Raw genomic sequence first — 26431 nt, forward strand, 5'->3', positions numbered from 1 at the left:
TGCAGGGCAATTAAAACATGACATGGTGTAGATTTTTATGACATAAACTAATAAAAAATAATAAATATTTATTATTAATTAATATTTGCTATTAATAATGGTAAATATTTATTACTATTAATAATTACTATTATTAAATATTTTCTATAAAATTTATACAAATACTAATAAGAAAAAATAATAAATATTTAAAGACAATCAAATATTTAAAATTTGATTTCTCAGGATCTGTTTGAGCAATTTTGCTCAAAGTTTGTATTTCGTCATTTAAAATTATATTCCTTAAAATGATACAAAAATTGCGACGAAAAGCTTGAAAAATTTAACTTTTTTTCATGATTATTTTTACAATTTAACGATGCAAATCACACCTATTCATTGCCTGCTAAAATTGTTCACGCATTAAAACTTTTCAACTATCCGTTCTCTCGCAGGTTTCCCGAAACATTACATCCTCACACCCGCTTTAGTCAGAATTGAGACTACATATTTAGAGGATATTTGATGTAGAAAAACGGTGCAGCAAGATAGCACATGCAAAAAATCAGAAAAAAAATTTGAGAGGAAAAAATTGATAATTTTTTCAAGATTTTCATTTACAATCTAAGGAAGGGATTCCCCAAAATCTTTTTCTTTACAATAAACAGTTCACGTTGTTGAACTCTTCACCTCTCTAGTCCTTTACACAAAGTTTAATGGCAAAAAGAATTCTAATTCATATCAAATTCATGGCCATAAAATTATGGAAAAGTGTTAATTATAGGGGTATGTTGTCGAAAAACAATTGGTATTAGGGGGGCGGGTGTCGTATTCAAATTCAGGAATACATTTTTTGTAAGAATCAGCGAAAACAGTGTAAAAGCTTAGATTTTTTTTATTGTTTGTTTATTTCCTTTTTTTTGTTGTACAGAGTAATTTCCCAGTAAAGAACACTATTTATTTTTTTCGGCCATGAGATATTTACAATATATAAGCGTTAGCCATCAAAACTTTATTTATTACGATTGCTGACTACAACTTTATCTGGAAAATACAAAATAAACTTTCTTCAGAATATTCGAGTTATATTTAAAGTATATTTGCTTAAAATACATATTTTAGAGGAAAAAAAAATTTTTTTTTTAAACCTAGATTAAATAAGCATTTTTTTTTTACTTTAAAAACATGCTATTATAAAAAATAAAAATAAAATAAAAAATATTTTACATTTAGTTAAAATATACAAAACAGAAATTCAAGTTACTAGTTAATAAATAAAAGCATAACTTTCAAAAGCACAAATCAATACATTTAAGATGTTAAAATTAAGCACAATTTTTAATTATTCTTTATTGTGAAAATAAAGAAGAATGATGTTCAACAATATTACATCACCATTTTTCAACAATGATTTGGCTTCGAAAATTTTATGGATTTGTAAAATGTTAACGCTGTACTTTTATTTCTCTTTTCAGTTTATTTTATATTCGTTTTAAATAGTCGGTCTAAAAGACTGATAAATTAATAGCTTTTAAAAAAAAATTATGTATATATATATATATATATATATATATATATATACATATACATATATATATATATATATATATATATATATATATATATATATATATATATATATATATATATATATATATATATATATATATATATATATATATATATATATATATATATATATATATATATATATATATATATATATATATATATATATATATATTTTAATGCTTCGCACATAAGGCCATCATATCTTATTATTTAAGAGGAGGGTCTACACTCCATTTACAAATTTGAAGAAGAGGTATTTCTCATCCAAAGAATGAATAATTGCATTGCAAGTCATGACCAGAAGCGTCAACGTTCGCCTGAAAATGCGCCACACTATTATAGACTGACTGCTCGTGCGCAATTGGTACAAATATTTATCTTAATTTAATGATTAAAAATTATTTAGAATTTTATAACATTATTTTTTTATAATATTATTTTATACAATTATTCAAATAAAATAAGTCCAGAAATAGATGTTTTATCACAATTTAATTTTCACGAAGTTGACAATCAAATCATAAAATTGCGATAAAATAATTTTTTCTGGGTCTGTTTAAATGTACTTATATAACTAAAATATTTATTTTATATCGAACGTTAAACTATTTATTTAAGTATAACGTTAAGATATTTTTGATAAATAAAAGTAAAGGTCCGGAATACGATATTACATTGGTTATTATGAAAATCTAATTTATTTTTATATGTCCTGTCTTACCTGACCTCTTCTTCAGGTTTAAACAAGGAGTTTATAACAAGAAAGAAACTGTAAAGAGAATCCAATATATATATACAGTCGAACCTCACTAACTCGAACCTCGATTTCACGAATTTTTCGATATCTCGAAGAAAAAAATTCCCTTCAAATTTCCTATACACTCAATGTTAAAAAAAAATTGATTTTACGAATTTTTTTTTATCATCCCTCGATAAACTTGAATTTTTTTTCTCCATAAGTAGCGTAGATTTTTCTTTTGAAAATTAAAAACTATTCCAAAAAAAAAAAAAAAAAAAATTTAAGAATAGAAAACCAATTCTCATATTAATAAACTTTTTTTAAAAAATGGACATAAAGACGTCAGTGGCATGGAATGATGTATCTTTGTCTACAATAATGAATGGCTTCAAGAAAGCTGGATTCATTAAAGATCACGAAAGTTGTCAAACAATCAATATCGTTAATTCTGCTGAAAACTACCCCGAAAGTGATTGGGACAGATTGACCGGACTCATGAAACTTGATGACATGGAATTTCATGACTTTGTAAACGTAGATGATGCAGTAACAGTGTGTGGTCAGTGGGATGACAATGATATCATCGCTCAAACGAAAGCTTCTTGTGAGCTATCAGAAGAAGAGGATGAGGAAATCGAAGATTTGCCACCCAACGTTACTTACAAACAAGCACTTTCTGCAGTGTGCACTGTAAGGAGATTTATTGAGAGGCAGGCGAATATGTCAGAGGAGACATTTAAAGCTATAGTCCGCTTAGAAATTGTTATAGACAAACTTTCTTACACATCTCTAAAGCAGACAACAATTGAATCTTTTTTTAAATGAAAGTGTAATAATTAAGAGCATTATTCTTTATTATACCATCGATAACATGCGATTTTCGATAATTCGAATTTCCGGTATCTCGAATCTTCTCTCCTCTCCCTTCAAGTCCGAGATATCGAGGTTTGACTATATATATATATATATATATATATATATATATATATATATATATATATATATATATATATATATATATATATATATATATATATATATTATAGGGGAGAGTGGGGTCAATTGTAACAGGGTACGATTGTAACAGAGCAAATATTTCGAGTGTCGGGTTCTAGATTTGGTTCCTAGGTGGCGCACAAGGTGTATTTAATAAATCTACATGCACACCCCTGCTGGCAACCATTTTTATGTACTTTTGAATGAGTTATATCACAAAAGATATTTTCACGCTACGTAAGTACTTTTTTTGGTGTTAGAATATTATATTGTAACATATTAATTTTGTTTAAACAAATAAAAATTATTAACCAAATATGTAAGTGGATACCTTAATTAACATTTTAAGAAAAAAAAGATTAGTTTTGTTAATTAACAAGCATTGTTTTTAACAAATGAAGCTGAAATGGCGACTTGGGGACGATTGTAACAATAAGTAAAGGGACGACTGTAGCAGCTGAAAATAAATAATCTTATGTTTACAAACCATTACTTAACTCTTTAAGAACCACCTATAGTTTCCTATATCATTTATATTATGTTGCATGTGCATTATTTCATTTGTAACCTTTCACAGCATAAATTAAAATTTTTAACTGCTTAAAATTAAAAGTTTAACCCTTTAGGTCTCTGCTCATTATTATTTTTACTCCTAAAATATTATTACTATTTTGATCAATAAAAATATATATCACAACTATGATAATATGTATAATTAACAGTGTTTTAGTTGAATTTATGAACTGTTACAATTGACCCCGTAAGTGGGGACAATTGTAAAATGTTACAATTGACCCCACTCTCCCCTATATATATATATATATATATATATATATATAAGTAAAATAATTGTTACCATATAACCTATATATATGCAATTCCTTTAAACAGTAGCAAAATAAATTGGTTCTTTTGTAAAAATCAATCAGCACACTTATTTAAAGGTGAGATATGAACTAAAATAATATTTTACTGGCTAACGACTTTATAATTACAGGTTTTAGCCAAAAGAGAATGGATTTTAATATTATTGACTGTTTTATATTTACATCTAGAGAAATAATTATATCTAAAATAATAATAGAAGAAAAATTAAATAAATAAAAAAATATACAATTAAGCTTATGACACTTTTAAAGATCAAATGGACAGCTTTACTAAACTATTAAGCATTTTTTTGCGAAAAATAAATACAAACATTTATCTTGCTAATTTTATTGGTAATTAAAACAGAGTTTTGTCAGTCAACCATTTATATTTCAAATTTATTAAGGAAATTTTTTCTATAAAATTTCTTCAGAATGTATATTGAGACCCAAGTTATCACATGAATCATTTTTCCGAACTTTATAAGTGAATATTAAAACAAGTAACTGAATAATGTTTTATGTATTTTTATTTATTTAATACACAACTTGAGTAGAATTTAAGACTTAGCAAATAAAGAGGAATTTTCCTAAATTTTTTCTTCCTATCTATTTCGTATTATTAGATGCGAATTTGCGTATGCAAACCTAAAGAAATAAACGTGAAAAAAAGCATGAAATCGTTCTTTAAATTTTTAAGAACAGATTTAAGCTTATTTTTGAGTTTGGTGAATTCTAAATTGGTACTTCAGTTATTATCTAAATTTCCACAGTATCTATTTCGTGTTCTGACTAAAATAATGTAAGTTTTAATAAGTTTTGCAATTATTTGTATTAAAAAATTTATCTTGCATAAATATCTTTATATACAGTCAAATTATGTAAATGCAGCAAAACGAAGCTTGTTATATCCATCTAAGTAAATATCTCTGTGTAACCCACCTAGATTTCGAAAAAAAAATTTTTATTAAAATATCAAATATGTTTCGATGGAGTTTTTTGAAAAACTCAAAACTCATTGATCAAAGAAAATTTAAGAAGTTACCTTTGAATAGAAACTTTTTTCCTATTTTTACTTATTAGTTGAGGGTTTAAATGCTTTGATAAGACTTATTAGAGCTTCCATTATTTCGAAAATGACAAACAGGGAAAGACCCAACCACAGTGACAGTTCACCACCTAAGTGACTGAAGATTTCAGATTCTTCAAACATTGGTAATTGTTTGAAAGTATTTTGGGTGAAAGTGGAGTAAAATACCTTCAAACGAGCGTAATGGTTCATAAAATTGCCTTTTGATTTGTTCGACAAAATACCGTCAGTCTTTGATAACCGTGCTTTTGAAATCTCGTTGCTGTAAGAGACTGCATAACAAGATGGTGGACAGTCACATGATAACTCATGTCGAGTAGTGTTGTCTTGAACTCCATCCAAACAACAAATATCACTCATGTTAAATATATTACAATGCTTCATTCCAGGAATTAGGATTAAAGTTGGATCAATGCAACCACAAATTTCAAAACTCAGTTTCTGAAGGCATAGCTTCATGCATTCTTCTTCACTGCTTTCATTAATACGCGAGTTGTACTTGATGCATCTGTCTTTGTATGGTGCAGGCAAACGTTGAATGACCATCTGTTTTAGAACAATCGATGTTTCAAACCCTGGATATATGTCAACGCCATTTACTTCAGGGTTTGGTGCTTCTGAAGCATGATGAACTGAGATTCTCATTCCAGATTTCGAAGCAGTTGACATGTATTCTTTTAAACCCAAGTCCAGTAATAGATCCAATCCACTTTTGTATCCTGTTTTAGAAAATGTAACATACTTCTTACCATACTTGATGGAACTATTAAATGTATAACAATTACCATATCTGAGACTCTGAAAGTACTTGAAGTCTTTTGAAGAACATAACTGCATGTTAAAACTGCAGAATTTTACTAATTCTGATGCTTTATATCCTACAAATCTTCGATTCTTATTACTCATTCGTAAATATTTGAAGATTAAATACAGCTTTGACAGAGATTCTATATTAAACGTACCATTGCAAGATAGTAGACTGCGTCGTTCAGATATGTCTTGCTTACCAGAAGAACCTATATCTGCTTGTTTACCACCGGCCATTTTGCCAATAGAAGGAATGCAACCCTTTTCCATTATGTTATCGTTATCGCAACTTTCGTAGAACACTTTCATTCGATTGAGGTTACAAATAGTAACGGCAGGAAAACCTGATTCTGAAATTTGTTTTTCTTGAAGAGATACTATTACAGGATATTCATAGTAAACAGAAAAAAATATATGAGTCTTGTATGAGCAACCTGATAATCCAACTATTAAAATGAGGAGCCAAAATATTTTGTAATAGTATGATTTTGAAAATCCAATTCGAGCAATGGCGTATATTGATGATTTCTTAAAGATTTTATCTGCGACAATGTGAGTTAGCATTGCCATATTGCTTCTTTACTACTAAGTGAGGGATCAATATTCTCTCATAACATTCAGTTTCAACATTTCATCTGAGTTTACCAAAAAAATATAAAATAAAAACCTCAAAATTATTTTGTTTTTAAAAGCCATTAACTTAGAGGTTTTGTCGCGACATTAAAAGATAGCTTTCTCATATCATTTCATTAATATTAAGCGGAGTTTAATTCGCCTATTTTTGAGAGAAATGGCAAATGAATATTTTAAGTTACATCCAACATTTAAAAACTTTAGCACGCGATATAGCAATTTCCTTGAATCTTGTTGTTAAATGTTTTAAATTTATTTTCACTTGTTACCCGTCTAGCACTCTAAATTTCAATTTCAACTATTCCTTTTTATTCATCAGAAAGCAAAAAATTATTTTTTTTCCAAGGCCATTGATTTAAAGAAATTTTCGTTGATTTCATAAGGTACCAGTGTCTTTTATTGCAATTGCTTGATTATTTTTAACTAAGTCCAACAGTTACACAAATTCGATACTTTCCAGAGGATACATCGTCACATTTTTTTTGGATTTAGCTTCGTTAATCAACAGTCCTCCACTCTAATGTACAATTCCACCTGCACATTTTAATAAATCACAACTATTGTTTTATTTTCATTGCCATGAGCCTTAAGAAATCCGCAGTAATAGTAGTTACGAATCAGGAATTATATATATTTCCCCTATGAGGAAAATTGCTTTAAATGCTAAATTTTTTCTGAGGGGCTAAAGAATTGAAACTTCCTAATATATGATTAGTTATAGCTAGAAGGGGGAGTTTGAGGGGATTTTCCTCCTATACACATAATTTTGAAGAAAACGGTCATAAAAGTGCCTGCTTTTTTATTCAAGAAAAGAATAGAGACAGCACTTATTCTGAATAAACATACCTTTTTTTCGTCAGATGCGGATTCCTGACCCCAAAAATATAGGGAGTTGCCGAAATCTGGGATATATGGTCCAAATAATTTGGCCCGGAAAATGGTCCAAAGTTTGAACCTCTGAATGTTAATTTTACTTTTTGCGTATTTCAAACTCTCTCAAGAACTTTTTAAGAGAATTGAAAAAAAATTTGCACCCAATCATAAAATCTTTTCATCCAAATATAATTCCATGCAAAATGTAACTGTTTGAAAATCTTTATCATTTTATCTAATAACAGCCAAAAAATTTTGAAGCGTAAGGTATACAAATTTTTGCATCATTTCAAAAAATGCAATCTTAAATGGCAGAATACAAAATTAAGAAAAATCGGTAGAATAGTTCCTGAGAAATCGGAATTTTAAATGTACGTTTTTTTTCCTTCAGAATTCGATTTCTTAGGAATTATTCGACCAATTTCGCTCAAATTTTGTATTTTGCCATTCAATATTGCATTATTTTAAATGCAATACGAAATTGTATACCTTGCAATAAAAAAAAATTTCGACTTTTATTGGTTAGTTGGTGTAGTATCTTCTACTGAATCATATCTCATGGTGTGCTTGAATAGTCTTTGCTATCTCAGTGGCATTAAATGAATATAAATCTTCTTCCGTAGGGTAGTTTAAGAGGGGAAGGCCTGCAGCGACTGCAGGGCAATTAAAAACATGATATGCTGTTGATTTTTATTATATAAACTAATAAAAAATGATAAATATTTACTATTAATTAATATTTGCTATTAATAATAGTAAATATTTATTACTATTAATAATTACTATTAATAAATATTTTCTATAAAATTTATACAAATACTAATAAAAATCCAATTGCTCATTCCAGGAATTGGGATCAAAGTTGGATCAATGCAACCACAAATTTCAAAACTCAGTTTTTGAAGGCATAGTTTCATGCATTCTTCTTCACTGCTTTCATTAATACGCGAGTTGTAGTTGATGCATCTATCTTTGTATACGTGCAGGCAGACGTTGTATGGCCATCTGTTTTAGAACAATCGATGTTTCAAACCTTGGATTTATGTCAACGCCATTTACTTCAGGGTCTGGTGCTTCTGAAGCATGATGAACTGAGATTCTCATTCCAGATTTCGAAGCGATTGACGTGTATTCTTTTAAACCAAAGTTTAGTAGTAGTTCCAATCCACTTTTGTATCCTGTTTCAGAAAACTTAATATACTTGTTACCATACTTGCTGGAACTATTAAATGTATAACAATTACCATATCTGAGACTCTGAAAGTACTTGAAGTCTTTCGAAGAACATAACTGCATGTTAAAACTGCAGAATTTCACTAATTCTGATGCTTTATATGCTACAAATCTTCGATTCTTATTGCTCATTCGTAAATATTTGAAGATTAAATACAGCTTTGACAGAGATTCTGTATTAAACGTACCATTGCAAGATAGTAGACTGCGTCATTCAGATATGTCTTGCTTAACAGAAGAACCTATATCTTCTGGTTTATCACCATCATCTTCGCCAATAGAATGAATGCAACCATTTTCCATTATGTCGTCGTTATTGCAACTTTCGTAGGACGCTTTCATTCGATTGAGGTTACAAATAGTAACGGCAGGAAAACCTGATTCTAAAATTTGTTCTTCTTGAAGAGATACTATTACAGAATATTCGAAGTAAACAGAAAGAAATATTTGATTCTTGTATGCACAATCAGATAATCCAACTGATAATATGAGGAGCCAAAATATTTTGTGATAGTTTGATTTTGAAAATCCAATTCGAGCAATCGCATATATTGATGATTTCTTAAAGATTTTATCTGCGACAATGTGAGTTAGCATTGCCATATTTTTTCTTTACTGTTAAGTGACGGGTTTTATAAAATATTTCCTCCGATTTTTTTTTTTTTTTTAATGCCGTGAAAAGTTTAAACTACATTCATTTTTCGAAAGCTTACCTCATGATTTAATGATTTACCAAAAAAAAATAGTCGTTACTCCTTTGGATTTAGTTTTATTAACCATCAATATTCCCCTCTAACATTCAGTTTCAACATTTCATCTTAGAGTACCAAAAAAAAACCACGAAATTATTTTCCTTTCAAAGTCATTGACTGAAAGGTTTTGTCGACGACATTGAAAGATTGCTTTCTTATATCATTTCATTAGTATTAAGTGGAGTTTAATTCGCAATTTTTGAAAGAAATGGGGAATGAATATTTTAAGTTACATCCAGCATTTAAAATCTTTAGCGCGCGATTTTGCAATTTCCTTGAATCTTGTTGTTAAATCTTTTGAATTTATTTTCCCTAGTCACCAGTCTGCCACTCTAAATTTCAGTTTCAACTATTCATTTTAATTCTTCAGAGAGCAAAAAGTTATTTTTTTCCAAACCTTTGGTTTAAACATTTTGTCAGCGATGTCATTAGGTACTAGTGTTATTGCAATTGATTATTTATTTTAAACCAATTCCAACAATTACAAAGAATCGATACTTTTCAGAGGATACAACGTTACATTTTTTCCATTAATTTCGTTAATCAGTAGTCCTCCACTCTAATATGCAATTCCACATGCACATTTTTATAAATCAAAACCATTATTTTGTTTTCATTGCCATGAACCATAAAAAGCAAGCTGAGAAAATATCTGAAACATAAAGAAAAATAAATATTAAATTTACAAATTCAGTAATAGTAGTTACGAATCAAGAATTATATATGCTTCCCCTATGAGGAAAATTATTTTAAATGCTCAATTTTTTCTGAGGGACTAAAGAGTTGAAACTTCCTAATACATGATAGTTGTAGCTAGAAGGGGGAGTTTGAGGGAATTTTCTTCCTCAATCACATAATTTTGAAGAAAATGGTCATAAAAGTGCTTGCTTTTTTATTCAAGAAAATTATATAAAATTAAGTGTATGTACAGTGGGCAAAAATAAATTAATTAATAAATGGACCATCCTAAATAACTTTTGATCTAATGATTGGACCTTCACGTTCTAGGACTCAATCTTAATAATTCAAGAAAGTGAGCTCAAATGTGCTAATTAATTAATGCAGACATTAATTTATGTTACGAAATCAGACAACGCAGATAGCATTTATTCTGAATAAACATACCTTTTTTTCGTTGGATTCGGATTTCTGACCCCAAAAAAATTGGGAGTAGCTAGCCGAAACCTGTGATATATATGGTTCGAATAATTTGGTCCGGAGAATGGTCCAAAGTTTGGACCTCTGAATGTTAATTTTACTTTTTGCGTATTTCAAACTGTCTCAAGAACTTTTTAAGAGAATTGAAAAAATTTTTGCACCCAATCATAAAATCTTTTCATCCAAATATAATTCCATGCAAAATGTAACTTTTTGAAAATCTTTATCATTTTATCTAATAACAGTCCAAAAATTTTGAAATGTAAGGTATACAAGTTTTTGAATCATTTCAAAAAATGCAATTTTAAATGGCAGAATACAAAATTAAGAAAAATCGGTTGAATAGTTCCTGAGAAATCGGAATTTTAAATGTACGTTTTTTTTCTTCAGAATTCAATTTTATAGGAACTATTCGACCAATTTCGCTCAAATTTTGTATTTTGCCATTTAATATTACATTCTTTCAAATGCTATTCGAAATTGTATGCCTTGCAAAAAAAATTTTTTTTTGACTTTTATTGGTTGGTTGGTGTCGTATCCTCTATTGAATCATATCTCATGGTGTGCTTGAATAGTATTTGCTATCTCTGTGGCATTAAATGAATATAAATCTTCTTCTGTAGGGTAGTTTTAGAGGGGAAGGCCTGCAGCGACTGCAGGGCAATTAAAACATGACATGGTGTAGATTTTTATGACATAAACTAATAAAAAATAATAAATATTTATTATTAATTAATATTTGCTATTAATAATGGTAAATATTTATTACTATTAATAATTACTATTATTAAATATTTTCTATAAAATTTATACAAATACTAATAAGAAAAAATAATAAATATTTAAAGACAATCAAATATTTAAAATTTGATTTCTTAGGATCTGTTTGAGCAATTTTGCTCAAAGTTTGTATTTCGTCATTTAAAATTATATTCCTTAAAATGATACAAAAATTGCGACGAAAAGCTTGAAAAATTTAACTTTTTTTCATGATTATTTTTACAATTTAACGATGCAAATCACACCTATTCATTGCCTGCTAAAATTGTTCACGCATTAAAACTTTTCAACTATCCGTTCTCTCGCAGGTTTCCCGAAACATTACATCCTCACACCCGCTTTAGTCAGAATTGAGACTACATATTTAGAGGATATTTGATGTAGAAAAACGGTGCAGCAAGATAGCACATGCAAAAAATCAGAAAAAAAATTTGAGAGGAAAAAATTGATAATTTTTTCAAGATTTTCATTTACAATCTAAGGAAGGGATTCCCCAAAATCTTTTTCTTTACAATAAACAGTTCACGTTGTTGAACTCTTCACCTCTCTAGTCCTTTACACAAAGTTTAATGGCAAAAAGAATTCTAATTCATATCAAATTCATGGCCATAAAATTATGGAAAAGTGTTAATTATAGGGGTATGTTGTCGAAAAACAATTGGTATTAGGGGGGCGGGTGTCGTATTCAAATTCAGGAATACATTTTTTGTAAGAATCAGCGAAAACAGTGTAAAAGCTTAGATTTTTTTTATTGTTTGTTTATTTCCTTTTTTTTGTTGTACAGAGTAATTTCCCAGTAAAGAACACTATTTATTTTTTTCGGCCATGAGATATTTACAATATATAAGCGTTAGCCATCAAAACTTTATTTATTACGATTGCTGACTACAACTTTATCTGGAAAATACAAAATAAACTTTCTTCAGAATATTCGAGTTATATTTAAAGTATATTTGCTTAAAATACATATTTTAGAGGAAAAAAAAATTTTTTTTTTAAACCTAGATTAAATAAGCATTTTTTTTTTACTTTAAAAACATGCTATTATAAAAAATAAAAATAAAAAAAAAATATTTTACATTTAGTTAAAATATACAAAACAGAAATTCAAGTTACTAGTTAATAAATAAAAGCATAACTTTCAAATGCACAAATCAATACATTTAAGATGTTAAAATTAAGCACAATTTTTAATTATTCTTTATTGTGAAAATAAAGAAGAATGATGTTCAAAAATATTACATCACCATTTTTCAACAATGATTTGGCTTCGAAAATTTTATGGATTTGTAAAATTTTAACGCTGTACTTTTATTTCTCTTTTCAGTTTATTTTATATTCGTTTTAAATAGTCGGTCTAAAAGACTGATAAATTAATAGCTTTTTAAAAAAAATTATATATATATATATATATATATATATATATATATATATATATATATATATATATATATATATATATATATATATATATATATATATATATATATTTATATATATATATATATATATATATATATATATATATATATATATATATATATATTTTAATGCTTCGCACATAAGGCCATCATATCTTATTATTTAAGAGGAGGGTCTACACTCCATTTACAAATTTGAAGAAGAGGTATTTCTCATCCAAAGAATGAATAATTGCATTGCAAGTCATGACCAGAAGCGTCAACGTTCGCCTCAAAATGCGTCACACTATTATAGACTGACTGCTCGTGCGCAATTGGTACAAATATTTATCTTAATTTAATGATTAAAAATTATTTAGAATTTTATGACATTATTTTTTTATAATATTATTTTATACAATTATTCAAATAAAATAAGTCCAGAAATAGATGTTTTATCACAATTTAATTTTCACGAAGTTGACAATCAAATCATAAAATTGCGATAAAATAATTTTTTCTGGGTCTGTTTAAATGTACTTATATAACTAAAATATTTATTTTATGTCGAACGTTAAACTATTTATTTAAGCATAACGTTAAGATATTTTTGATAAATAAAATTAAAGGTCCGGAATACGATATTACATTGGTTCTTATGAAAATCTAATTTATTTTTATATGTCCTGTCTTACCTCACCTCTTCTTCAGGTTTAAACAAGGAGTTTATAACAAGAAAGAAACTGTGTTAAATGTTAAAAAAAAATTGATTTTACGAATTTTTTTTTATTATCCCTCGATAAACTTGAATTTTTTTTTCTCCATAAGTAGCGTAGATTTTTCTTTTGAAAATTAAAAACTATTCCAAAAAAAAAAAAAAAAATTTAAGAATAGAAAACCAATTCTCATATTAATAAACTTTTTTTAAAAAATGGACATAAAGACGTCAGTGGCATGGAATGATGTATCTTTGTCTACAATAATGAATGGCTTCAAGAAAGCTGGATTCATTAAAGATCACGAAAGTAGTCAAACAATCAATATCGTTAATTCTGCTGAAAACTACTCCGAAAGTGATTGGGACAGATTGACCGGACTCATGAAACTTGATGACATGGAATTTCATGACTTTGTAAACGTAGATGATGCAGTAACAGTGTGTGGTCAGTGGGAGGACAATGATATCATCGCTCAAACGAAAGCTTCTTGTGAACTATCAGAAGAAGAGGATGAGGAAATCGAAGATTTGCCACCCAATGTTGCTAACAAACAAGCACTTTCTGCAGTGTGCACTGTAAGGAGATTTATTGAGAGGCAGCCGAATATGTCAGAGGAGACATTTAAAGCTGCAGTCCACTTAGAAAATTTTATAGACAAACTTTCTTACACATCTCTAAAGCAGACAACAATTGAATCTTTTTTTAAATGAAAGTGTAATAATTAAGAGCATTTTTCTTTATTCTACCATCGATAACATGCGATTTTCGATAATTCGAATTTTCGGTATCTCGAATTTTTTCTCCTCTCCCTTCAAGTCCGAGATATCGAGGTTTGACTGTATATATATATATATAAGTAAAAGAATTGTTACCATATAACATATAATATATATATATATATATATATATATATATATATGTTGTCATTCCCTGGGAAGGATAGCTACGAAGTCTTTTTCTTTTTATACCGCCAGATGGCGTTCTTTTTAAATTTGTATGTGTTTGTTTGCTGTTTGTTAATAAACTTAACTTTCTGTCTAAATCTCGATCCACGGACTACAGTTGGTAGCAGAGCGTGGTTTTGAAAATTATGACGCAGTAAAAAGTTTCACTTAGTTTCGCCGTGATTTACATCGTTTGGATTCCAAAATCAAAATGAACAGGGATCTGCCGAGTATCCCACTGCTGAACAGTGAGAACTTTTATCAATGGAGTATTAAAGTCAAGGCTTTGCTGACACTTAAGAAAATAGCTAATGTGCTAACTGAAGAAGCCCCCGTTGATCCAAAATTGCGGGAATAATGGACATTAAACAATGATGACGCAGTTGCATACATACAACTATCGCTTTCTGATGACCAAAGTCTTCAGTTCGCAAACGAAACTAATGCTAAAATTCTATGGGAAAAAACTCAAAGCACATTTACTGGTAAAACAGAAGATCGAAAAATCGATGCAAGTAACGAAGTAAAAAATCTTGAAATGAAAGAAAATGAAAATGTGTCAGACTATATTGCAAGATCACGAGGACTTAAAACGAAATGTTCGTCACTGGGACTGGAAATATCTGAAAGAGAACTTGTATTTTATACTGTTAGAGGATTAAGAGGAAAATTTGCAAAAATAAGAGAGATCTTGAAAACCCAACGCGAAAAACAAATGGAGGAAATTTTAGAAATACTGCGGGAAGAAGAAAACATATTATCAAAATTAAGAAATGATATTCCCAGCCGAACAGAAGCATTCGGAGTAAAACATAAAAATGAAAATAGAAGCAGGAAGAAATGTTTCATCTGCCATAAAACGAATCACCTAGCTAAAGACTGCTATTTCCGAAACAAGAACGAGGGAAATCAAAACCAAACATCTCAAGAAAAAAGAACATTTTCGAACTATAAATCGGGCATGAACAAAATCAAAAACAATAACGCTCATTGTGCATTTGAAAATCAAGATAAACATTCTAGTGAAAATTTTGCACTTACCGCAGAACAAGAACAACACCAAATGAATTCTAGGGCTACCGGTAAAAACAAAACTATTTTCATTTTGGATTCTGGTGCTACTTCACACATGGTAAAAGATTTAAACTTTTTTGAAAACTTAAATCATGTTAATGGAATAATACAATTAGCAGGTAAGAAGTCAAATTTAATTTCTAAAGGAATAGGTATAGTAAAAGCTACAACAACAGTTGATAATTGCAGTAAAAATCTAACGATATACGATGTAATATATGTACCTGATTTACGAAACAATTTAATTTCAGTATCTAAATTAATTGATAAAGGTTATAAAATTAAATCTAATGGTAATGATAATTTGATTTTAACTAATGATAATCGCAGTGTTTTAAAAGCTGTAAAAGTAAACAATCGTTTTGAAATTTTAATGGAACCCTGTAATAACGTTTCACCTAAATTTTTTGATTATAACGATGTCAATAATTCTGAATTAGAATGTAATGAAGTAAGTAATTTGGATATTTATAATATTTGGCATAAAAGACTATGTCATTTAAATCCACAATACATGGTTAAAATGCAAAATTTTATTGGCATAAATTTTAAAGATTTTGAAAATTATCATTGTGAATCTTGTGATATAAGTAAAGTAACTCATAAAAGTCATCCAACAATTAATATTGCACAAAGTAATTCTATATTAGAGTTAATTCATGCGGACCTAGCAGGCCCAATAAATTGTGATTCATTAGGAAATTCAAAATATTTTTTAGTACTAGTGGACAGTGGCGTAGCGAGCTTAACTCGCGCCCGGGGCACAATACCTTTTTAGCGCCCCCCCCCTCCATTCGAAAACTATACAAGATAATATGTAAAATACACTAGCAAATTAATAAATAAATAAATAAAGTAAAATAAATAAAGTCATAGGCTCAAGCTAGGCTTTAAATTTGAGACAAAAAATGCAGTTGAGAAAACAAGACTAGATTTTTAAATGTATATGGTCATTTATAATTAGTTCAAAAGATACCTATTATTTATTTTTCATATTTATAAAGAAATATTTTAAAAACACGCAGTTTTAAAACAATAAAAAAGTAAATATTTATTATCTCTAAGGAGATACATATATTTAAATGATTATAATACATTAATAAAACTAATTACTATGTATAAATTTTCCTTGCTTTTGATGAAGCAAATTTATCAATAATATCATCAAAGCTGATAATTTCAAATTTTTCTCTTTCCACACTTAAAAATGCTAGGTCACTTAGGTGATCTTGTCCCATCGTTGATCGTAGATATGTCAAAATTAATTTTAATTTGCTGAATGGACGTTCGCAGCTAGCAATTGATACTGAGATAGTCAGGAGTACTTGAAGTGCCACTCTCAGGTTCGGAAAATTATCTTCTCCATACGAGATTATAAAAGTAAGAAATTCTAATGGAGTTTCAGGTTCGATTTTTTTTCTACTGCGGAGTAACATTTTTTCAGTCACATATTACGAGTTCTATTTCATTAAAATCTGCATCATAAAATTCCCCCAAATTTTTAAAATTTTTTTCCAAGGTCGTTATCAACATTATCCTTGTTTAATAAATTTTCAACGTCTAGTAGAAATGCAAATTTGAAATTAAGGTCACTTAATCGTGTACATATTTCTTGGAGACGATCAACAACGCTTTCTATAACGCGAGAAATTTCACTTTCTGCGGAAATACCAACATCTCTAGCCAATTCTCCGGGCATTTTGCGGCGTTTTCTTACACGTATTGTTGTATCAATATCCCATTTTTCACAGAGACTTCGCTTTTTCTAATGCCTCTTCACAGAGCTTGTCTCGAATTTCGGCTAGTTCAGTAGTTAATGATTCAAGATCATGGAATGCTTCTCTAAAATTCATTCTAGGATCTTGTAATCTGAGCTGCGCACGATCAATCCTCCTTAAGATTTCACACCAGAAATGAACTTAAGTTATGAAACTAAAAGTTAGTATATTTTGCAACAGAATTGCAACTTCACTTCTGGTGTCACTTGTAGTGGTAGTGTCCTCTGCTAATTTTTCTAATAGTTCTACTATATTCTCTAGCCCATCGGCGATAACGCTAACCGCTTGTATTCTGGAGCTCCATCGTAACGTTGAACATGAGAAAAATAGATATATGTTTTCAATTATTCCAAAACATGTCACAACAATTGGATTTTGTTTAGCTGCAGCAACTCCTACTGAATTCAATGAATGGTAATCACAATTTACAAATAATGGTTTATGATTTTTTTTCCATTATTCTTTGTTGAACGCCAGATGTGAGACCTGCCATCTCGGCAGCATTATCGTAACATAGTGATCTGCAGTTTGTTAATGAAATTTCATTGGAATTAAATTTTTCTAAAATTGTATTTTCGATCGAGGCTGTATCTTTATCGTGTATTTCAATAATACCCAAAAAAGATTCTTTGATTGAAACTTTTTTTATGGATAAAATCAACATCTACATACCTAGCGACTTGGGACATTTGTTCTCGATGAGAGATATCAGGAGTTAAATCAAACAAAAGTCCATAATATTTATTTCTTTTGATATCGTTTACTAGTTTATTTCGAATTGTTTATGCCAGAAGATGAATGAATTCATTTTGAATCTGTGGTGACAAATATGAGACAGTTTTTGGAGTTCCTGTGGCATGATTAAGATGATTTGCTAGTAGCGGATCAAACTGAGCTACAAATCTAAATAAAGATAATAGGTTTCCTACATTTGTACCATCTTGAAGTGCTAGTTTTTCAACATGGCCACGTAGAAGAAGATTTTGTATAATTAAATATCTCAACAAGCTAATATTCCTTTAAACATATTTCGCCATCGTTCTTTTTTGGACTGAATGTTAGCTTCTAATGATACATCATTTCCCGTTCTACTTATTAATCTTCGTTCTGTTTCATTCCAAGTCGTAAGTGATTTTCAGTGATTTGGACTTCTTTCATGGCTAATCAATTCATCTTTTTCTTCCGTTTATGAAAACCAGCGACGAAACCAGTTACGAAAGATGATTGTGTAGCGGAATTTGATGTAATAAACAGTAAACAACAAAAGCAGTACGCTGCATTATTTTTTGGTGAATATAATAACCAGGATCGGTTAACTCAGTTCCTTCTTCTTCATTACCGCCCCGTCGAGAAAATCAAGATTTTGGCATTAGACGATTAGTTGACCGTGACTGTACAGTAAGTACATTAGAGTGTTTTTGTTACTGTTTTAAAATTACAAGCGTAAGCTACATTGCGTTTATAGAAATAAAAAAAAATAGTGTTCTGAAAGGAAGAATGTTTGTACTTTGTACTCTGCAAATATTTATTGTAACATATTATTTTATCAGACAAATCAAGAAAGGAGATAATTTATGTAACCACACAGCGTAGATGCCATAAGGAAGTGCTGACAGACACAGGTCGAGTCAGCCCTGCCAGTAGAAAAGACGTGCCATTTCTATTATGAATATATTATTACAGTTTGGTTCAGCCTATTAGTGTTCCTTTTTTTCCTTTTTATTTACGAATTAACATTTATTATATTACACTGGCACTAAATTTAAAATATATTTTCTAGAAATCAATTATAATAAAAATAAAAATTATCCAGCAATTTTTTGTTTTGCGGACCATTTGGCGCCCCTTTGTGAGTAGCGCCCGGGGCATGACGCCCCCCCTTGCCCACCCCTCGCTACGCCACTGCTAGTGGATGATTTTTCTGGGATGTACTTTTCTTATTTTTTGAAACATAAAAATGAAGTATTTGAAATGTTTTGTATGTTTAAAGAAAGGTATGAAAATTTAATGAATAAGAAAATCAAAAGATTCAGAACAGATAACGGTCTAGAATTTGTAAATAACGAGATTGATAGTTTTCTAGAAAAATACGGGATCATACATGAAAAAACAGCACCGTATAATCCTTCGTCAAATGGACGTGGTGAACGAGCCATAAGAGTATTAGTAGAAAGGGCTAGGACATTATTATATGAAAGTGAATTATGTACCATTAAAATTCTGGGCTGAAGCGATAAATTTTAGCACTCACATTTCTAATCTAACACCGCTTAAAAATAAACAGAATCTTCCGATTGAAATATGGTCAGGAAAAGAACCTAAACTTAACTACTTAAAGGTATTTGAATGCGTCGTTTATTTTCATATACCTAAACAATTCCGAAATAAATTTGATGTTCCGGGAAAACGTGGGATTTTCGTCGGTTATTCTAGAGAAAGGCGCGCGTATAGAATATACGATGTCGATAAAAATATTGTAATTAAAGAGCGATCTGTTAAATTTAACGAATCATTAAGAGGAAGTAAATTTCTAACAAACAAAAATGAATGTAGTATATGGAACGTTGACGATTTGACTCAGTTTAACATATCTCAACCGCAAATCGAAAGTGAAACCCAAAACTCCCCTCCAACCGAATCAAGCAGTGAACATTCTTTTTCTCATAAATCGTCCCAAGAAAGTGCTGATTCACAAAATGAAAATAATCAAAATACTCATGCATTAAGACGTTCTGAAAGAATTAAAAATAAAATATCCGCAAACGCGAACTTAGCCTTGAAAGGATCATCTATTCCTCAAAATTATGACCAAGCGATAAATAGTAATAAATATTCCGAGTGGAAAACCGCAATGGAAAACGAACTTCTTTCGATGGAGAAACATAAGGTTTTTGAATTGATTGAGAGGACGAAGAAGGATAAAATAATAAAAAGTAAATGGGTGTACACAATTAAAAATAACGATGAAAACAAAATTTACAAAGCGCGACTGGTTGCAGCAGGGTTTAATCAAATTAAAAATGTTGATTATTCTGAATCATATTCACCTGTGGTAAATATTGAATCATTCAGGTTATTAATTGCTTTAGCAGCAAAATTGGATTTATTTGTTAAATTTTTTGATATTAAAACTGCATATTTATATGGTGATATTGATGAAACTCTGTATATGGAAATACCTCCAGGCTTTGAAGATAAATATGGTAAAAATAAAGTGTGTAAATTAAATAAAAGTATTTATGGTCTACCTCAATCTGGTAGAAATTGGCATATAAAGTTAAAAAATGAACTTAAAAAGATTGGTCTCACTCAACTTGCATCTGACAATTGCGTATTTACTAAAATTAATGATAATGACTTTTTCGCAATTTGTGTATACGTAGATGATTTGGCAATATTTTCTAATAATTCGAAATTATGCAAGGAAACTATTTCAAAACTTAATCAAACATTTGAATTAAAAGAAACAACTAATGATTCAAAATTTTTTGGCATTGAGATTGCACAAAAGGAAAACGGAATTGGTCTATCTCAAACTCATTACATTGAAACTTTAATGAAAAAATATGGTTTGGAAAAATGTAAGAAAACAAATATTCCCATAACTAAAGGTGAAGATAGATGTTTTAATCCTACTGATGATTTAGTAGATCAAACTGATTATCAGGAAATCGTCGGTGAACTTTTATATTTAGCAAATAGAACTCGACCAGATATTGCTTTTGTAACTAGTTATTTATCACAATTTAATAAACGTCCAGAAAAAAGGTATTATGTTTTGGCTAAAAGGGTTTTGAAATATTTGAACGGTTCAAAAGATAGAGTCTTGTTTTATAGTAAAGAATTTGGTTTTTTAAGCTGTAGTGCGGATGCAAGTTGGGGCAATGCAGAAGGAGGAAAATCTTTTTCAGGTTGTGTAATTATGATTGGTAATTCTCTTATAACATGGAAAAGTAGAAAACAAAGATGTGTAGGACTATCAACATGTGAAGCTGAATTATTTGCTGCAGCTGACACAGCTCGAGAACTTACGTGGATAATAAATATGTTAAATGAAATGAACTGTAAAAAATTTATTGATGCTCCTGTTACTATGTTTTCTGATAGCCAAGCAGCTATTGACTGGTTGAATAATGGTAAATCTTCTAACAAAACCAGGCATGTAAACCTTAAATTTCATTTTGTGACAGATATGATTGAAGATAAAATTTTAAAAACTGTTTATAAGAATACTAATGATAATATTTCTGATTTTTTAACTAAAGCTGTAACTTTTGAGAAGTTAATTTTTTCTTTGGAAAAAATAAGTTTAATTTGAAATTTATGTTAAGAGAATTAATATTTTTTATGTGTATATTGTTATTTGTGTTAAAAAGTAAAATCCTTCTCGCAGGGGGAGATTGTTGTCATTCCCTGGGAAGGATAGCTATTAAGTCTTTTTCTTTTTATACCGCCAGATGGCGTTCTTTTTAAATTTGTATGTGTTTGTTTGCTTTTTGTTAATAAACTTAACTTTCTGTCTGAATCTCGATCCACGGACTACATTATATATATATATATATATATATGAATTTAAATTTAAATTTCCAGTTAAAAAATGCATAGATTTCAACTCTAACTTAGCCAATAAGGTTTTTTCTAATATTATTGCCAATCAAATTCATAGATTTTACAGGAATAATTCTAACTATAACGAGTTTTTATTAGATACTGATATATATAAAAACGATTTAATTAATAGCCATTTTCCTAGTTCATTTCTTAATTTCTATTTTAAAAAAATCTTAAAAAACTTGGTACATTAATTTTTAATTTTTATTTAATTTTTCTGTTTTAAGAATAAGCTCTGATTTTTTCAAGGTAGGAACTAACTATGATAAACTATTCCTAAAGCCACTGGACGGAATAGTTTGGATGTATGACCTTTTATACTGGATTAGTTAAATATTTTTTAGTTACTTTTTAATTTTTGTAGCCTCTTAAAATTAATTTAATTTTAATTGTCCAGTATAATAAACAGTTTATTTATTTATTTATTTATTTATTTATTTATTTAATTATTTTTATTTTTGTATAAGTGGAATGGGCTCTGGTTCGTAAAGAACCACCCCAAATGAATGCAGGTGATACGTGTATACTTTAAAATTATGTAAGGTTGTATGAATGAAGAATAAAACCTATAAACGGTTTTCTATTCCTGTATGCAGGCTCTGATTTTTAAATAAGTCACCCTATGAAAGATGGATATGTGTATTCTGTAAAATTATGTTAGATTTTTTGAATGAAGGATGAGTCTATAAACGGCTTTCTATCCTGACAGACTGACTTTTAAATTAATTTCCCTATTAATGATTTTTTTTTTTTTTTTTTTTTTTTTTTTTTTTTTTTTAAAGACTGCTAATTTATTCAATCCGTTAAACATTTTTATTTTTATTTCAATTTTATTACCTTTTTACTAATTGTTTCTCATAGATGGCAGCACTAATATTTTACCTAAACATTTTTTCTTCTTCTTCGATCAAATGTTTTTTTAAATTTATTATATTCGATTCAAGCTATAAGCAATATTTTACATCTTCGCGATTTTTGTTAACTGTTTTATTATTGTACTTTTAAACCTAAACCGCGTTTTAATTCACGCCGGTAAGTTTGATTTCCTTTTACATTTTTCTTTTATTTCATGATTTTTTACAACATTAGGTTTTTGCGATATCGACACATATAAAGAATAATTTTTATCTTAGGATAATTATTCTTTATTCAGAAATATCGCATTATTTATGGCAATTAGATGTGTCTTGACAACGACTATTTGCCTTTACCATTCTTGTTTCTCTACCATTTAGTTTTTTATTTTTATTTCATTCATGTTTTTCATGTTAATTTGTGTATATATATATATATATATATATATATATATATATATATATATATATATATATATATATATATATATATATATATATATATATATATATATATATATAGGTTATATGGTAGCAATTTCTTTAAACAGTAGCAAAATAAATTGGTACTTTTGTAAAAATCAATCAGCACACTTATTTAATGGTGAGATATGAACTAAAATAATATTTTACTGGCTAACGACTTTATTATTATAGGTTTTAGCCAAAAGAGAGTGGATTTTAATATTATTGACTGTTTTGTATTTATATCTAGAGAAATAATTATTTCTAAAATAATAATAGAAAAAAATTTATATAAATAAAAAAATATACAATTAAGCTTATGACACTTTTAAAGATCAAATGGACAGCTTTACTAAACTATTAAGCATTTTTTTGTGAAAAATAAATACAAACATTTATCTTGCTTATTTTATGGGTAATTAAAACAGAGTTTTGTCAGTCAACCATTTATATTTCAAATTAATTAAGGAAGTTTTTTCAATAAAATTTCTTCAGAATGTATATTGAGACCCAAGTTATCACATGAATCCGATTTCCGTCTTTTATATGTGAATATTAAAACAAGTAACTGAATAAAGTTTTATGTATTTTTATTTATTTAATGCACAACTTGAGTAGAATTTGAGACGGAGCAAATAAAGAGGAATTTTCCTAAATTTTTTCTTCCTATCTATTTGGGATTATTAGATGCGATTTTGCGTATGCAAACCTAAAGAAATAAACGTGAAAAAAGCATGAAATCGTTCTTTAAATTTTTAAAAAAAGATTTAAGCTTATTTTTGAGTTTGGTGAATTCTAAATTGGTACTTCAGTTATTATCTAAATTTCCACAGTATCTATTTCGTGTTCTGACTAAAATGATGTAACTTTTAATAAGTTTGGCAATTATTTGTATTAAAAAATTTATCTTGCATAAATATCTTTATATACAGTCAAATTATGTAAATGCAGCAAAACGAAGCTTGTTATATCCTTCTAAGTAAATATCTCTGTGTAACCCACCTAGATTTCGAAAAAAAAATGTTTTATTAAAATATCAAATATGTCTCGATGGAGTTTTTTGAAAAACTCAAAACTTATTGATCAAAGAAAATTTAAGAAGTTACCTTTGAATAGAAACTTTTTTCCTATTTTTACTTATTACTTGAGGCTTTAAATGCTTTGATAAGACTTATTAGAGCTTCCATTATTTCGAAAATGGCAAACAGGGAAAGACCCAACCACAGTGACAGTTCACCACCTAAGTGACTGAAGACTTCAGATTCTTTAAACATTGGTAATTGTTTGAAAGTATTGTGGGTGAAAGTGGAGTAAAATACCTTCAAACGAGCGTAATGGTTCATAAAATTGCCTTTTGATTTGTTCGACAAAATACCGTCAGTCTTTGATAACCGTGCTTTTGAAATCTCGTTGCTGTAAGAGACTGCATAACAAGATGGCGGACAGTCACATGATAACTCATGTCGAGTAGTGTTGTTTTGAACTCCATCCAAACAACAAATATCACTCATGTTAAATATATTACAATGCTTCATTCCAGGAATTAGGATTAAAGTTGGATCAATGCAACCACAAATTTCAAAACTCAGTTTCTGAAGGCATAGCTTCATGCATTCTTCTTCACTGCTTTCATTAATACGCGAGTTGTACTGGATGCATCTGTCTTTGTATGGTGCAGGCAAACGTTGAATGGCCATCTGTTTTAGAACAATCGATGTTTCAAACCCTGGATATATGTCAACGCCATTTACTTCAGGGTTTGGTGCTTCTGAAGCATGATGAACTGAGATTCTCATTCCAGATTTCGAAGCAGTTGACATGTATTCATTTAAACCCAAGTTCAGTAATAGTTCCAATCCACTTTTGTATCCTGTTTTAGAAAATGTAACATACTTCTTACCATACTTGCTGGAACTATTAAATGTATAACAATTACCATATCTGAGACTCTGAAAGTACTTGAAGTCTTTTGAAGAACATAACTGCATGTTAAAACTGCAGAATTTCACTAATTCTGATGCTTCATATCCTACAAATCTTCGATTCTTATTGCTCATTCGTAAATATTTGAAGATTAAATACAGCTTTGACAGAGATTCATTATTAAACGTACCATTGCAAGATAGTAGACTGCGTCGTTCAGATATGTCTTGCTTACCATAAGAACCTATATCTGCTGGTTTATCACCACCCACTTGGCCTCTAGAAGGAATGCAACCCTTTTCCATTATGTCGTCATTAATGCAACTTTCGTAGAGCACTTTCATTCGATTGAGGTTACAAATAGTAACGGCAGGAAAACCTGATTCTGAAATTTGTTTTTCTTGAAGAGATACTATTACAGGATATTCGAAGTAAACAGAAAAAAATATATGAGTCTTGTATGCGCAACCAGATAATCCAACTATTAATATGAGGAGCCAAAATATTTTGTGATAGTTTGATTTTGAAAATCCAATTCGAGCAATGGCGTATATTGATGATTTCTTAAAGATTTTATCTACGACAATGTGAGTTAGCATTGCCATATTGTTTCTTTACTATTGAGTGAGGGATCAATATTCTCCTATAACATTCAGTTTCAACATTTCATCTTAGCTTACCAAAAAAAAAAAAAAAATCTCAAAATTATTTTCTTTTTAAAAGCCATTAACTTAAAGGCTTTGTCGCGACATTAAAAGATAGCTTTCTCATATCATTTCATTAGTATTAAGTGGAGTTTATTTCGCCAATTCTTGAGAGAAATGGCGAATGAATATTGTAAGTTACATCCCACATTTAAAAACTTTAGCACGCGATTTCGCAATTTCCTTCAATCTTGTTGTTAAATGTTTTGATTTTATTTTCCCTTGTCACTAGTCTGGCACTCTAAATTTCAATTTCAACTATTCATTTTAATTTATCAGAAAGCAAACAATTACTTTTTTTCCAAAGCGATTGATTTAAAGATATTTTCGGTGATGTCATAAAGTACCAGTGTTTTTTATTGCAATTGATTGATTATTTTAAACCTATTCCAACAGTTACAAGAATTCGATACTTTTCAGAGGATACACGGTCACATTTTTTGGATTTAGTTTCGTTAATCAACAGTCCTCCACTCCAATA

At 28.9% G+C, this 26431-nt stretch overlaps 3 protein-coding genes across 3 annotated transcripts; all 3 read right to left on the reverse strand.

Annotated features, from left to right (window-relative positions):
* Positions 1 to 5224: 5224 nt before the first annotated feature.
* LOC147807706 (degenerin deg-1-like) lies at positions 5225 to 6619 on the reverse strand. The gene has a single exon (XM_087166766.1). The coding sequence runs from the start codon at positions 6617 to 6619 to the stop codon at positions 5225 to 5227; it is 1395 nt and encodes a 464-aa protein (XP_087022892.1).
* Positions 6620 to 8521: 1902 nt separating this feature from the next.
* LOC147807707 (degenerin unc-8-like) lies at positions 8522 to 8920 on the reverse strand. The gene has a single exon (XM_087166767.1). It carries the CDS (start codon positions 8918 to 8920, stop codon positions 8522 to 8524), a length of 399 nt encoding a protein of 132 aa, XP_087022893.1.
* Positions 8921 to 8998: 78 nt separating this feature from the next.
* On the reverse strand, positions 8999 to 25851 carry LOC147807708 (degenerin deg-1-like). The gene is made up of 2 exons (XM_087166768.1): positions 24468 to 25851; positions 8999 to 9198 (listed from the first exon to the last, which is right to left on the reverse strand). Exons 1-2 carry the CDS (start codon positions 25849 to 25851, stop codon positions 8999 to 9001), a joined length of 1584 nt encoding a protein of 527 aa, XP_087022894.1.
* Positions 25852 to 26431: the final 580 nt, after the last annotated feature.

The sequence above is a fragment of the Parasteatoda tepidariorum genome, chromosome 6 (genome assembly GCF_982258835.1).
Source record: "Parasteatoda tepidariorum strain Cologne lab strain chromosome 6, Ptep-v5.0, whole genome shotgun sequence".
NCBI lineage: Eukaryota > Metazoa > Arthropoda > Arachnida > Araneae > Theridiidae > Parasteatoda > Parasteatoda tepidariorum.

Bases quoted from the DNA above. Each gene is read 5' to 3' on its own strand.
- LOC147807706 (XM_087166766.1), bottom strand. From the start codon at position 6,619: ATGGCAATGCTAACTCACATTGTCGCAGATAAAATCTTTAAGAAATCA.
- LOC147807707 (XM_087166767.1), bottom strand. From the start codon at position 8,920: ATGAGCAATAAGAATCGAAGATTTGTAGCATATAAAGCATCAGAATTA.
- LOC147807708 (XM_087166768.1), bottom strand. From the start codon at position 25,851: ATGGCAATGCTAACTCACATTGTCGTAGATAAAATCTTTAAGAAATCA. The intron at 9,199-24,467 runs GTAATAAGTAAA...ATTCTGTAATAG, and splicing joins CAAAGCATTTAAAGCCTCAA to TATCTCTTCAAGAAGAACAA.